Raw genomic sequence first — 15,257 nt, forward strand, 5'->3', positions numbered from 1 at the left:
TTCATCCAAAATTTCCTTCTTTAATTCCTTATTATTCGGCACATACATTCTGTTCTCCTGCATAAGCATGCCATCTGATTCTCAAATCCTGAGGTCTTTCTTTTTCCCTTCACTTCTCAATTGGATCATTTCTTGAATTTCTTCACCTACCATCTGAGCTTCAAGTACACGATCAACCAAAACTGGCCTGACTTGGAAACTAGCAAGAAAAACTTCTCTTTGTTCTACTAACTCCAACTTTACTCCAGTCGCTCTCAAATCTGCAAGAAGAGGAACACGACAAGCATACAAAGCATTGAGTCGACCTTGAGGTTTCCTACTCAGTGCATCAGCTACCATATTTGCACGACCCAGATGATACTCAATAGTGCAGTCATAATCACTTAGTAACTCCATCCACCTTCGTTGACGAAGATTAAGATCATGCTGAGTGAAAAGATATTGAAGACTCTTATGATCTATGAAGATCTTACACTTCTCACCATAGAGATAATACCTCCAAATTTTCAAAGCAAAAACAATGGCTGCCAATTCAAGATCGTGAGTAGGATAATTCCTTTCATGAATCTTCAACTGTCGAGAAGCATAGGCAATCACTCTATTATGCTGTATCAAAACACATCCTAAATCATTCAAAGAAGCATCACTGTAAATCTCAAAGTTACCGCTACCATCAGGAAGTACCAATACCGGAGCATGAGTGAGGCAATATTTCAATTGCTGGAAACTTTGCTCACAATTCTCGTCCCACTCGAACTTAACATCCTTCCTGGTTAACTTCGTTAGTGGCAATGCAATCATAGAAAAATCTTGAACAAACCGTCGATAATAACCTGCTAGACCCAGAAAACTCCGTACCTCAGTGACGGTTCGTGATTGTTCCAAATTCTTCACTGCTGCTATCTTTTGAGGATCTACTTGAATTCCTTGTGTCGATACTACATGCCCCAAAAATGCCACTTCATTCAACCAAAACTGACATTTGCTAAACTTGGCATACAACTGATGCTCCCTCAATTTCTTTAATACCAAGTTAAGATGTCGAATATGATCTGCTTTAGACTTAGAGTACACCAGAATATCATCAATGAAAACAATGACAAATCTATCAAGATATTGCTGGAATACCTCATTCATTAGCCTCATGAAAGCTGCAGGTGCATTAGTCAATCCAAATGGCATCACCAAAAATTTATAATGCCTATAACGGGTCCTGAAAGCCGTCTTAGGTACATGTTCCTCTTTAATCTTCAACTGATAATAGCCAGATCTCAAATCAATCTTATAGAACACACACACACCTTTAAGCTGATCAAACAAATCATCGATACAAGGTAAGGGATAACGGTTTTTAATCGTTACCCGATTCAATTGCCTGTAATCAATACATAATCTCAAAGTTCCATCTTTCTTTCTTACAAACAACACCGGCCAAGGTGAAGTACTAGGTTGAATGAAACCTTTATCAGTTAATTCCTGTAACTGAATTTTCAACTCTCTCAATTCAGCTAGAGCCATTCTATATGGAGTCAAAGATATAGGATCCGTACCTGGAAGCAAATCAATCGAAAACTTCACATCTCTGTTTGGCGGCAATCCAGGCAAATCGTCTGGGAATACATCAGGATAGTGCTTGACTATTCCAACTTCCTCCACACTACTAGGAACAACATCATTTAACACCACATGTGCTAAGTATCCTTGACAACCTTTCGATAACAACTTCTTTGCTCTCATGGCAGAAATAATACCATGTCTCACCCCACTGCTTTCACCCACGAAAGCAACCTCTGGTAATCCAGGACGATGAAAAGTAACTGACTTCCCGTAACAATCCATATGGGCACGATTACAATGCAACCAATCTGCCCCTAAAATCACATCAAAATCCATAATATCTAATGGGATAAGATTAGCTAGTATAACCACACCATCTACCATCACTGGACACCTAGGATAAACACTATCAACATAACATTTGTCCCCTCTAGGCATAGAAAATTCTAAATCAAATCCTAGAGGTGTAGGGTGAGGTTGAGTCATTTGAGCAAAAGTATGAGAAATCACAGAATGTGTAGCACCACAATCAATCAAAACTCTAGCAAAGTGACCAAGAATATTTAACGTACCCATAATCAAGTCCGGATGATTATGAGCATCTTGCAGTGATATGTGATTAACACGTCCTTGAGCTTGCTGTCGTCCACCACGACCTCTGTTGCCTTGGTTACCTCGCCCCTGAGAAGTACGTTCATGTCCTGGCTGGCTAGACTGCCTAGGCGGTCCTGCACCACTAGCAGTAACCTTTCCCTGTCGGGGCTGACCTCCCTGATGCCACTGAGATCCACTAGCTGGCATGGAAGAATAAGAAGTATAACCTCCAGGGTCTTGGGAATACCCAGTCTGAGAATAAGGATCTTGGGAATATTGATACTGTCTGGAAGCATAGGGAGCAGTATCACCCTGGTAGTGATAAGCACCACCACGACCCGTCTGACCATAACTGCCTGATCCAAAGCTCTGCTGAATCGGCGCTGGATGTGGCATAGCAGACTGCTGAGATCTCTGCTGCCTCTGGGAACACTGAACAGCCCTATGTCCCATCTGTCCACAAGTGTAGCAAGCACCACCACTACCACTTCTCTTACACTCTCCATGATGTCTAAAATTACAACGACGACACAACGGAGCACCAGAACCACCAGCACCACCAAAATCTTTCTGTCTCTGAAACCTGGGTCCACCAGTAAATCTTTCGCCTCTCCTCGAGCCTGTGACACTAAATCCTCAACGGGAAGAACTCGAGCTCGCTCCACTTTTCTTGAAATTCTGTGTCTTACGGGGTCCCTGAGTGGAGATACCTTTACCCCTATCCTCTTTCTTCTGATTATCATTCTTATCTTCATCATCCTCACTGTTACTAAGAAGGTTGTCGGAATCCTCAATCCGAACCAAAATCTCAGAAAACTCATGATAATCGGTGCAAGGAAGCGCACTAGCAAAAGTCCGCCATTTCCTCTTAGTTCTCAGCTTAAAACGGCGAAGCATCTCTGCCTGATTACCAGCTGTATCAGGATCATAACGAGATAAGTCTGTAAATTTCCTGTAATACTCATGCGCCGACATATTCTTTTGCTTCAATTGGGTGAACTCCTGCTTCTTACGGTTAATGTATTCCGGAGGAACAAATCTTTTCATGAAATTCTCTTTGAATACTTCCCAGTCAGCTGCCATCTCAGGCGACATAAACTTAGTCTGATTTACCCACCAAGCTGCTGGCTCTCGTCCTAAAAACCAAGTAGTGGTCTCCACCCATCTATTAGCAGGAAGATTCCCTTGACTCTGCATCACCTGAAAAGTCTTCTCAATATGGTCTAACCACTTTTCGACCCCTTCATGACCCTCATTGCCCATGAAACGGTCCAATTTCAGATTATACATAGTCTTCAGAGGTGTTCTCTGAGGAGGAGGAGGACGACGAATTGCATTCTGAAAGGCATGGGCCATCGCTTCCTCTAATTGGGTTATATCAGGGAAATTAGACTCAGAAGCACGGCGTGATTCCCTACGAGGCGGCATAGTTCTGACAGAAGACACCAAAAGATCATTAAAGCATTAACAATTTATACAGGACTGCAACCTAGGCTCTGATACCAAACTGACACACCCCGATCCTAGAATCAAGGCGTGCTGGCCATCACGTGAGTGTGACGTAACCAAAAGTGTTATGCGGAAGCAAAAGATAAGAGAAATACGAATAAACAAAAACCAAATACTAGCAATAATAACCAAGTAACGTGCTAAAGTAAGTTTAAGTGTGAAACACACAAATTCAGAGCATAAGAACTAGGTGCAATCAAGTAGAACCATAACTAAAATACAACACCCGCAGGTGAGTCCTACATTTATGTAGTCTGTTAGTACACCGTGGGAATCCTCGTGGGCCACCAACGCTACTAACTAGAACCTGGAGGGGCGCAAAACAAAATTGAGTAGGTCAGTAAAACCAAAGCTTTTCGAAAACATTTCATCAAAACAATTCTAACCCCTCGCTGTAAAACCTGTATACTTTCCCAGAAAATAACATAATAGTAAATAATTCCTCATATATCTTAAATCATCAATCTTTATCAATTCCAGAAAATATGCCATGCCATAAATGTCAATAACAGATTATGAATGCATCAATATAACAGGTGACATAATGAATCAACCGGAGACCCTGCAGTTGATCCTGTATGGTTAATTCCATAGCTCAATATCCAAACCAACCGGAGTCACCACGGTGACCTGTACGGCACTACTCTGCACATAAGTCGGAACTACCTGAAGTAGTCTGTACAACAAGAATGGTGTAATAATACGCTCTAGTGCTTCTCTCAACAATCATCTGTGCACATAATCTAAGGTCACCTACCAGTCGGAACCACCTCTAGTGATATGTACGACTAGCATGTCGGACCCTCTCATGGTCTGTACGACATGCACCTACTTGGATCCAAGGTGAGCGTGCGGTGCGGTGAATACTATAAGCACTAACACCAGGGTGCAGGTTTTGAGCTCTCAACACAATTTACATCATCAACGATTCACATAAATAACATAAAACTCACCTGATACTCACCTGTGCATCCATAACACTAATTCATATATATATGCATCAATTACTAATTCATATAATTCATAATATGCATGCATGGTATTTGAAAACATACTTTCATTTAAATTCAATTTCTGGGAAAATCAATAGTATATAGGTAATAACATAAAATAACTGCCCACTCACTGATAAGTCGAATGGTCGTAACCCCCGTGACGCCCTTGAATCCGCTCGTCCTCGGGATAGGTATCACCTATATGCGAAACAACTAAAACAACGTTATTTAAAGCACATAACCGACAATTCGCAATAACTTCTCATACGGTGCTCAATTTGGGTATATGAATATACCACGGTGACCTACTCGACGTCACGGACGTCGAGGTATTTTTAGAAAAAAATTTCGAGGCCGCACGCACCCCCACGCGCGTCATCTTCTTCCTCCAATCGCCGGACTGGTTTTTCCGGTCACCGGAAAATTGGAGATTTTTCAATCTCCTTGTTCTCCGTCATTTCTCAACCATTTTTCACGCATTTTATATCAAAATGAAGCCCTAATCATGTAGAATCACGTTACACTACTTTAAGGCTCTAAAAACTACGAAATCTCACCGGAGAAATTTCAAGAAAACTGGCCAACTTCGAACTCAACGATCCCGACGTCCAAAACCTTCAAACTAAGCACTCCGAGCTTCCTTAGGACCTCACTAAGCTCACTATAAGATTAGAATTCCCTGAAAATCAACACATCACGAATGCATGAACAGTACTCAAATCGGACCTCGAGTTTTCAACGTGATATCGAGGGTTCTAAGTTCTAAAAATGGTACCATTCAACTCAGGAGGTCGAAAGGATGAAGAACCTTACCCTTTTGGCGTCGATCCGTGATGATTGGAGGGTTTTATGCTTTGGTCCGTACGATTTCGAGAGGGAGAGAGTGAGACTGAAACGGAGAGGAGAGAGAGAGCACGGGGAAGAGAGAGGAAGGGTTTGACCCGTGTGTATGTGTGTGTGGTCCATCCCAAAATAATCACCATCCATTTCCTTAACTCCCTAACCAAAAAAATACAACCTTATCCAATTTAAATTTTCCAAAACTTAGGAAATATGCATATTCAATAACATGCCACACAGATACCTTAGTAACCGTCAAGGGTACTTTCGTCATTTCACAACCTCGATAAATAGAATCTCGGGACGGGCTATGACATTTGTTGACGCCGATTATCTGTATATTTCAAAGAAAAATAAAACACCAACGATAAAGTAGATCTTGCCTATTGCAATGATCCTGGCTGCATGTTAAGATGCAAAAATTTGAAAGTTCAGAAGCTTGCAGGCAAATTGTCTGGTGTTTCAAGACGACTTGCAGAATTTGATAGAAAATGAAACTGCATATTAATCATTTGCGATATATATTGTACTCTCCAGTCGCAATAGATATAGATAATTAATTTCTTCCAATATCTTACAGTCCATTGCTGTATGCAAAGCAAAATATTTTGTTTTTATCTCTTCTAATACTTTCTACAATATTGAAAATAAAAAGTGAGTTTTTATCTCTTCTAATACTTTCTACAATATTGAAAATAAGAAGTGATTTACATATGAGTGCTGGTATCACATGAAAAATATGAAATAGCATCGATCATGTTAATTTCATTTGGAACCCAAAATATGTTATATAACATCCAAATTGAATATTCAACATTTTTTTCTTTTTTTTTCTTCAGAAAAATAAAAAACCTAACCAAAGGAAAAACCAATTTTCCCAATCCGCCCACCATCAGCAGTACCAAAATTTGTCGGGTTGTAAATTCGACATATGGTGTTACTAATCCATATGATATAATTACGAGCGATGATGAGTTTATATTTTAGGCTCATAGATGGTGATCAAGCATGAAGAGCAAAACTCGGAGATCAAGAGCATTACTGAATGGTCGAAAGTTGAAATCGACTAGGAAGTGTATAAGACATTTTGGAAAGTCACAGTCCTGCACTAGTCACTGCAATGGCTGGCTGAATGGTCGAAAGTTGAAATCGTCTGCGAATGCTCACCACCATGCTGGCCTTCCCCACCCGAAACTGGCTTTGTACAAGGGAAGCCGGCGCCAACTGGTACAAGCATAGGTTTCTACATCATGTCTTCCCAGGTTGCCGGACTCTTTGATGGTTTGCGCGCATTACCACATCACCATTAGGGTACTCTTCTTTATATACTTCAATGCCTTTTCGGAGTTTCACAACCAAATTTTCGCGTCTAATTCACTCTCTAAGTACATCGCCCTGAAGCACCACTCGAGATGCCCCAATATGCTTACCGGCGCCAAAACCTGAGCTGACAATCCTTTCCTCAAGTTCACAGCTCGAACAAAACTGCTTGAACAAAGCCTGCGCTTGTAAAACCCAAAATTGATCTCGGTGTTTCCATTGCGCATTTCCAAATGAGCGCTGGTACTGCTTCAACACGCGTTGGATTTGGTACTGCTGCGCTGGCGGCTTTGGTCTTGAGAGCAGAAATGTTTAAGGCATCAAATGGGTCTCTGTGTGAGACACTTGTCTTTAGGAAGGTAGGTTTTGGTGAGTTCAAGAAATCTTATGGGAAAGCACGGCATGATCACTATTACTGGCTGAGCTGAGGGCAAGTTCAGCCCAGTGCTTTATTAATGTGCTGAATGTTGAAGCATCGGCGACCTTATGTAAATTGCTGCCTCCGACCGCCGATCCACCACATTCAAACAAGTTGGCCTGAACAAGTAGAACATTCAGGTTTGTCCAAAATGTCTGATATGGAACGGTTAACTTGGTCCTCAAGAAATGCAGCTCCATGATCATTGCAGCTGATCGAAGCATTGTAGTCGACTTTTCCCTCAAGGGGATATAAGCGAGTGAGGGCTTCCGATAATGATTTCTTTAGAAGCTTGAGTTTTTCAGCAAACAGAGAATGCATGGAGATCGATATTGACTTCATCGCAACAACGACGATAGAAGGGAACTAGTGGGATATGAGTATCAGGTTGAAATTGATCAAAAACAGAGAGGGCCAAATTTCTGAGGTGGTGGGGAGTTGGAGAGGATGGTTAATAGTTTCCTTTGAGAATGACTTGTTCCACGAAAATCATGAGGTAGTGAGCAAAAATATTTCCACGATAAAAAAACAATGAGTAACTCATAGGAGACGTCGACATAGTTACAGAATATTTAAAGGATTTAACAGTAGGAGGCAAAATGAGATACAAAAACACAATTTTGGTGGCAAAATGGATGGATCTACGTTTTTTTCCCTAGATCGTAGAAGTAGAGTGAATTGTTGATGCAAATTACTGTCGAATTGATGCAGTGGTAGTATATGGTATTTTCTGTAAGCGTGTTCCACTTGCCCATCAGCATTTGCAATCAAAACATATTTCCATCAACACACAAATCTTTGTTGACCTCTAAAGGTCATGTCTCTGATCGTATAGCAATTGCAAAGACAGCAGAGAAAGATGTGATCACGCATCCCATATGCCCGGAGTTGAATTCTGACCACAGATACACTAGATAAGTGATCACGTCTTTCTCAGTACCGACACAGAAATCAAAACCAGCAAACCCTGACCCAAAAGAAAAAGTGAACAATTGTGCATATCAAAATTCACTAGCATGCCCAGGAAAATATGCTTCAAAATAGGTTTAAAAGAGTAATTGACTGGTTTACTAAATGCTGCTACCATTTTTGTAATAAACAAGAGCGCTGTTTCAAGAGGAATGATCCTGCTTTACCATTTATCTAAATCATAAGTTGACACCAGATTCACATAACTTGATATTGAGGTAAACAAAACAACAAACTCACGTTGGTGAAGTCGGAATATCATCATACTGGAGAACATTTCTCCCTTCCCCATCTAATGAAAATAGCCAAGAACCTGACCCCCAACATTACGCTTAACAGCCTCTTCGTGATCCAACACACCTTCGGGAGTAGTAATCACAACATAACCCCACTGCATGAAGAGAGCAAAACCCATTAACAGAAAAATCCACACACCCAGCAGGCACCTTTAAATAATAACGGACAACAAAAGAACTTTCAACACATCTTTCGACACCAAGAGGTTAACCAACCTGTCGTGTTGGAAGTTTTTGCATTTTGTACTCTTCAATATCTCTTGCCTTCACATCCTGCCTGTAAGTAAGAGCTTTACAATCATTAACCCTACCTTGTAGTTGAACTGTTATCCTCCCCACTCTATGCGGATCAAAAACTTGAAAATCCTTGATATAACCTAAGGAAAGCATACCACAGTCAGGAAAACTACTACATGCAACAAATTGATAAATAACATTTGGAGCTTATATGTACTTTTTGATACACCCCCTTCTACTCCCCTTCCAAAGAAACAAACAAGAAGTGTGATGCATATGGTACATGCAAAAAAGTAATACCATGTCTCCAATTAAAACTACAAATTTAACCAAAGCATCCCATAATTAATTACAAGTTGCCTATAATGCTAGTCCTCTAATAGCGAGTTTTAAAACCATCACCAATTTATTCAAAGCAACATATCCTCAAACAGTCTTAGTATTTATTCTTATTCAAGCATGCCTGATTATGGCATGCATCAGAATGAAGGCAGTGTTATGAAATTCATAAATTGACATTAAATCCATGAGACCAACAAAACAAATAAGTGACAGCATTTGACATCGTAGGTAAGCTCGGATGAAAGACAATAAAGCCCTAAAACTGGTCAGCCTGTTCCAGTACCATTTTCTTGTTTATGTGAAATAATAAAATAAAAATTAAATAAACCTATGTTGATTAAAGCCAAATTCCTAGAGCCCACCCCAACTAACTGAACCCAGTTCTATAGATCCTTATTCACTACAAGTTTACCGTCTTCAAAACCCTCTCAACAAATTAACCTTACAAAAAACCATATCCGAAAGTACATAGTAAATAGTTAGTCTCAATTATCAAAATATATATAAAAAATAGGAGACTATAGGGTTTTACCTCGATCTTTCATGATTTTGAGGAATGATGACATTGCTGTGGATATGGGTTTCAACTCCACAGTATCTTTCCCCCTTCTCTCCGCATTCACTATCGATCTCAATGCATTATTCAATATCATTCTCCCCATCCTTCTCTGTGCAAAATCCAACCCTCAAATGTGACACACCTAAATGAAGGCTCTGTCAGAAACAAAATGGTATTGTGGTGATGTTTTTAAAATCTCTTATAGCTGTGTAGTTGGAGTGATTAGCTGTGAAGTAAGACATATGAAGATTTGAAATCTTGAAAAGTATATCTAGAGAACTAGAAAACTAGGTCACATTTCTGCACATAAATCCTACATAAGGGAATCCATGGAGGGTAATGGCCCTTCACCTGTATAATATTTGTTTGAGTTCAGGATCAGGAAAGAATTCTCGTAACTTGGAGAAATAAAACCAACAACTCAAATTTAATACAAGCATACTAAAGCTTCCCAATTTTCTTATAATCGCTTTAACTATTATTTCAATGGTTAAAAAAGTTCTTTTTATCTAATTTACAGATTGTCCAAAGAAAGAACAATGCCAACATTCAAGGTATCCTCTCCTGTCCCTTGATATAAAGTAGTAAAAAACAATATACTGCAGCATCTTCTTGTCCGCCTTAACATGTACTTGAGTAATAACCAGAACAAATAACATTATGCCATACCAGCTTAAAGGTATGTTTGGGCGAAGGACTCCCAAATTCCAAGGTATTTAGGCAAAACAAAGAAGAAATGTATCAAAGAAGGTTAGATATAAGGAATTAGAAAATGCACCTCATGATCATTACAAAGCTATGGGATTTGTAAATGACTCATCCCAAGTAGTCATTTGTAAATCTCTCCATCATGCCGTTTGTAATGCTCATGTGGTGTTTTTCTAATTCCTCCTATCATATTTTTTTTTTTGTGATCCATCTCTTCATCACCATCCCTAAATCCCTTCGAATTTGAAGGTTCACCCAAACATACCCAAAAAATTGATGTATTATGTGCAGCTTAATTACAATGCAAATGGCAGTCATGTTTTCTCTAAAATTTTAGGGGCAGGTATCACCACAACAAACACACACTTAATCAAACAATGACGCATTGACACTAGATAATCAAAACGTGCATTATTTTAGCATGCTGATTCCAGAAAGGCAAGCATTCATGAATTCACAGAGGTGTCAAAGATCAAATCAAGCTCTATACAACGTAACATAGAATGTCTTCAGCTGGTATATACTAAACCCTAACCCTAATTAGTTGACAACCAATCCCTAAACCCTAAACTCTAAACCCTAAATCACAATCACATTTCTGGTTAGCTCCATTTGTCAAACCAAATAATTGACAATGAAATTTCGGTGTTTAAGCGCAAAAGCAAATCCGGGCAATTACAAGAAACGAGGAATGAGACTGTAAAAAGGAAAAAAACCCAGATACGAATTAAAGATAAGAAATTACCTTTTCGGAGTGATTGGAAAATATGAACTCTGAAAATATGAACTGAATTTCGGGGACGACAAGTGGCAGCGGAGAACCGTTAGTCTTGGTTCACACTTCACTGCTGGGCTTCCATTGGGCCTAAGAGTGAATTAACTAAAATTCACATAATCAACGCTAAAGCTACTAACGATCTATTTGATCAGAGCGCTCAAGCTGTAATTAGTTAGTAACTCAATATTATAGTTCAACTCAGGCATATTGGACGGGTTTGATGGCCAACCCAACCTTCATAATTCGGGTTTCCCCATCCCCGCCCTACGAAGGAAGTTACCTTCAAAACCTCAAGCCGCCATTCCCATATCATAAAAAATTGTATCTCTAAACTTTGACCATGCAACGTAATTACGTAAACAAGAAATCCTAATAAAAAGTAAATAACTTCAAAAAAAATTCAGCACAATTGTTATAGCAACCTACAATGAGTTGTATGTTTCATTCCTTGTCAAAAGGAGTTATTTTTAATATATACATATAATCGGGGTCGCGTACATATCCGGAATGGCAATACCTTCATCGATCCATGACTTGAACCCCAAATCCCCCTCATACCCGTTTACTATCCTCCATAACGACTCTGCAAACGGAGTAGGATTCTTTTTTTTTTTCTCTTCCTCCTATTTGAACAATTACGGTTAAGCTACGTCAATATCTTATATTAATTTCTTTTATAGAAAGAGAAAGAAAAAATAGAGAATGTGAGAAGAGATGATAAAAAGGGATGGAAAGAGGAGGAAAAAGAATCTTAGTCCTCCGCACATACCTAAACATAATTTATAAATTTTCATCGGCAATACATCTAGAAGGTAGTGTCAACAAATTGAATTTAGGGCAAAACTCTAGTAACTAAAATGAATCAAAATAAAAGATAAATTTGAATCATATTATTGCTAGCTATCGTGAGGTTAAACTCATCCCTCACTTTAGTGAGATAATATCAGTTGTTAAAAAAAAAAAATCAAAACAGTGCCGGTCCGACGTCGGTTCATTTTGTTTAAAACCAATCTTTTAAGAATTACTAAACAAATAAAATGCGGAAATAACAAGGAGGCGTATTGATTGTAGTGTCAGTTTAGGATTTGAGTTATTTCTGCTTTTGGAGATTGAATAGGCAGAGCGAGTAGCAGCCGGCCATGGCGACGACGTCGGTTGATTCTTCGAACACTGAGATGGATCCCAACACTGAGCTCGATACTAATCCTAACCCTAATTCTTCAAACTCCTTAGTCCCTGCCTCCCCCAGTGGCCCTGCTGTCTGCCTTCTCAGGTTCGCCGGAGACTCCGCTGGCGGCGCGTTCATGGGCTCCATTTTTGGATACGGTCCTCCCTCTCTCTCTCTCTCTATATATATATGTGTGTGTGTGCGTGCGTGCGTGCGTGCGTGTATGTTTGTATTTGTGAATCTTTTAATTGCATAATTGTGGTGTTTCTATATGGGAATTTGAGTGGTGCTTATGCTTTTATTAGATGATTATTTAGGGTTTAGGAAAAGGAGTGAATTTTCTCCTTCCCATTTTTTGGTGGGTTTTGTTTATAATTCCTCCTGTGTTTTGATATGTGAAATTGTGGTTTATAGGGTAAATTTGGGGTAAAGTTAGTTAATTTGTTGTGATAGGACTCTAGTTTTGATGATTTCCTGCTGGAACTGATAATATACAGTGAAGCAATAAATTGAGGTTAAGTTGATATTTTAAGGCTCCGGAATTGCACTGTGTAGTTTAAGGTTGTGGATAGACTTGTACATGCGGCATTCTGAACTTTATACTGCTGTATGCTTGGTTCCTTTCTATGCTCATTGCATCTAACAAGCCGTTGTTATGAGAGAATTCCGATTGTTTGTGATTGTTAGATTTATGGAGTAATTAGTCCATTTGGATAATGCTAGTCATTTCTCTATGCCGTATTCACATAATGAGGGGATGTAGAACAAAACTTGCCACTCAAACTTTGGTTGAGTTGAGTTTGGCTCGATATTGCGTTACCCAGTGTGGCGGCTGTCGCCTGATTTTTATACATGTAAAAACAGCTAGGGATTGAAGATTGTCTTGATATCAATTTAGCAATGAATTATTAGATGAGCAAACCCATCTTCAGCAAACTCAGCCCCAGTTTATCATTTTTTTACATACACATGTCAATCGAACTGAGATTTTTTTGTTTTACCTTGCCTGGATGTGTTTCAGGTGCGGGGTTGTTCAAGAAAAAAGGTTTTAAAGGATCCTTTGCAGATGCAGGATCTTCTGCAAAGGTATGGGAATTCCTATTATTAAATTATAGCATTGCAATATGAGTGTAATTAGTTTAGTTTTTTTGTAAAATGCTGTATACAATGTCGAATGTTTCTTTGAATTCAGTTGTTAAGGTTCTTTTTATATTTTCCCCTTTTCAGACATTTGCAGTTTTGTCCGGAGTGCACAGTTTGGTTGTCTGCATGTTGAAGAGGCTGCGAGGAAAGGATGATGGTATGGGAACTTGAATGCAGAAATAGTACTTTTACGTTATTCATTCATTATATCGTGTTCACTCTTTCTTCCTCTGCAGTCATTAATGCTGGAGTAGCTGGATGTTGCACTGGTCTTGCTCTTAGTTTTCCAGGTATCCATCGTATTACAAAGTTCGATAATTTATAAATTAGCAATAAACTCATTGACTGTGCTGTTAAAATTTAAATTCTTAATATCTATAGAACTCCCGATTTTTGTTCTCTTTCATTTTTGGATTGTTATAACGAGCAAGTCATTTCCTCGCTAATCAATAAAGCAGTTTCTGAACAGTCTATTGTATCTTTAATTTAGAATACCTTATTTAATTTGCAGGTGCACCCCAGGCTCTTCTACAAAGCTGTCTCACTTTTGGGGCATTCTCATTTGTTATTGAAGGCCTAAACAAGCAGCAGCCGGCTTTAGCACAACCATTTTCTGTGAGGAAGAAAAGTGAGCAAGTTCGTCCCTTGGTGCTCCCCCTACAATTTTCACTCCCGGGAGAACTAAAAGCGGGCTTCACCTTCTTTTGCAATTCCTTGAAGAATCGCGAGAAGGGCCCTTCTCACCCAGCCTAAGAAATTTTGTCTCATCAATGCTATTTATGCTTTTTGGTCTTGAATTCAAGTGAACCTCTTTCAGTACTTTTTCCTCCGTATAACCGTATATTATGTGCTAATGTAAATCTTTTTAGTTGAAATTCTAGTTGCAAGTTATGAATTGGGTTCTTGATCGCGAAATCTGTTGGATCATGGTGCACGTATATTTCTGATTTTACCCGATTGAGAAACATGTCGGAAGTTACAATTTTCATGACCGCCTATGCCTGAATTGCTGTGTGTTGGCCAGCATCGACCGTCGTATGCCACACGGTATCTCAGTGACAAGTGATAAATAGAAAGAAGAGAGCTGCATTAGCTCAACCTTATACTGTTTTGGATAATGGTGGCTCCAGGCTCCAGCCCAACCTGGTCCTCCCCCAACCCGCACCGATGATCTGCAACTTCAGGCCACCTTGCCCCTACGACCCAACCACTGCACCACCAGATAACCAGTTCCATCCAACGCAGGTCTCCCCGGTTGCGAGCCATACTTCTCTAATCGCTCTCCACCGCACTACAGCCTACTGGAAGCTGCATATTTTGCCACTCCATTTGATCTGATGAAACATTTGAGTGTTTCGAGATTCGGCATTCCTTAGAGATTAAGAAACGTTTTTAGGTACACGGTTCAAGTAATGGTTTAGTATCTCTGTCAAATGGCTCATCGGGTATCCTTTCGAGGATTTCCACTGTTCTCACATTCGGATCCATCTTAGCTTATTGACTCCAAGATTCCCATTCCCCCTGCTATGCCGACACGTATGTTGAAAGTTTACTTTTACTCAATTATTAGAAACGAACAATTTAAAGGCCGTTTGATAATTATTTCGTTTTCAGTTAAAAAAATGAATTAGAAATCAAAATCTGAAAATGAAACAAAAGAGTAGAAACTGTTGCAGAATAAAAATCTGAAAATAAAAACAAAGAAGTGAAAAAACTGTTGTAGAATAAAAAGGGAGAGGTTTAATTTGCCAAATGGTTATCAAACGGTTTCTTAGCTATTTTATTTTATTATGTAGGTTTTCCTGTCCTCAAGGAATTAGGGTT

The 15,257-nt window shown here is 39.4% G+C and overlaps 2 protein-coding genes across 3 annotated transcripts; one reads left to right on the top strand and one right to left on the bottom strand.

The window, feature by feature from the left end:
• Nucleotides 1-8,343: 8,343 nt before the first annotated feature.
• On the bottom strand, nt 8,344-11,658 carry LOC103448341 (small ribosomal subunit protein uS8my-like). 2 transcript variants are annotated; one of them, XM_008387585.4, is made up of 4 exons: nt 11,090-11,658; nt 9,610-9,778; nt 8,715-8,875; nt 8,344-8,593 (listed from the first exon to the last, which is right to left on the bottom strand). In XM_008387585.4, the coding sequence occupies exons 2-4, from the start codon at nt 9,737-9,739 to the stop codon at nt 8,495-8,497; spliced, it is 390 nt and encodes a 129-aa protein (XP_008385807.1). In that variant the 5' UTR covers nt 9,740-9,778; nt 11,090-11,658; the 3' UTR covers nt 8,344-8,494. The 2 variants fall into 2 exon arrangements, with proteins under 2 accessions (XP_008385807.1, XP_008385808.1); XM_008387586.4 differs by having other exon boundaries at nt 9,610-9,791; nt 11,090-11,299.
• A 446-nt stretch (nt 11,659-12,104) lies between these two features.
• LOC103448343 (chloroplastic import inner membrane translocase subunit TIM22-2) lies at nt 12,105-14,348 on the top strand. Its single transcript, XM_008387587.4, has 5 exons — nt 12,105-12,448; nt 13,312-13,376; nt 13,518-13,590; nt 13,670-13,723; nt 13,945-14,348. Exons 1-5 carry the CDS (start codon nt 12,262-12,264, stop codon nt 14,184-14,186), a joined length of 621 nt encoding a protein of 206 aa, XP_008385809.1. The 5' UTR covers nt 12,105-12,261; the 3' UTR covers nt 14,187-14,348.
• The last annotated feature ends 909 nt before the right edge of the window (nt 14,349-15,257 follow it).

This window comes from Malus domestica, chromosome 11 (assembly GCF_042453785.1).
Source record: "Malus domestica chromosome 11, GDT2T_hap1".
NCBI lineage: Eukaryota > Viridiplantae > Streptophyta > Magnoliopsida > Rosales > Rosaceae > Malus > Malus domestica.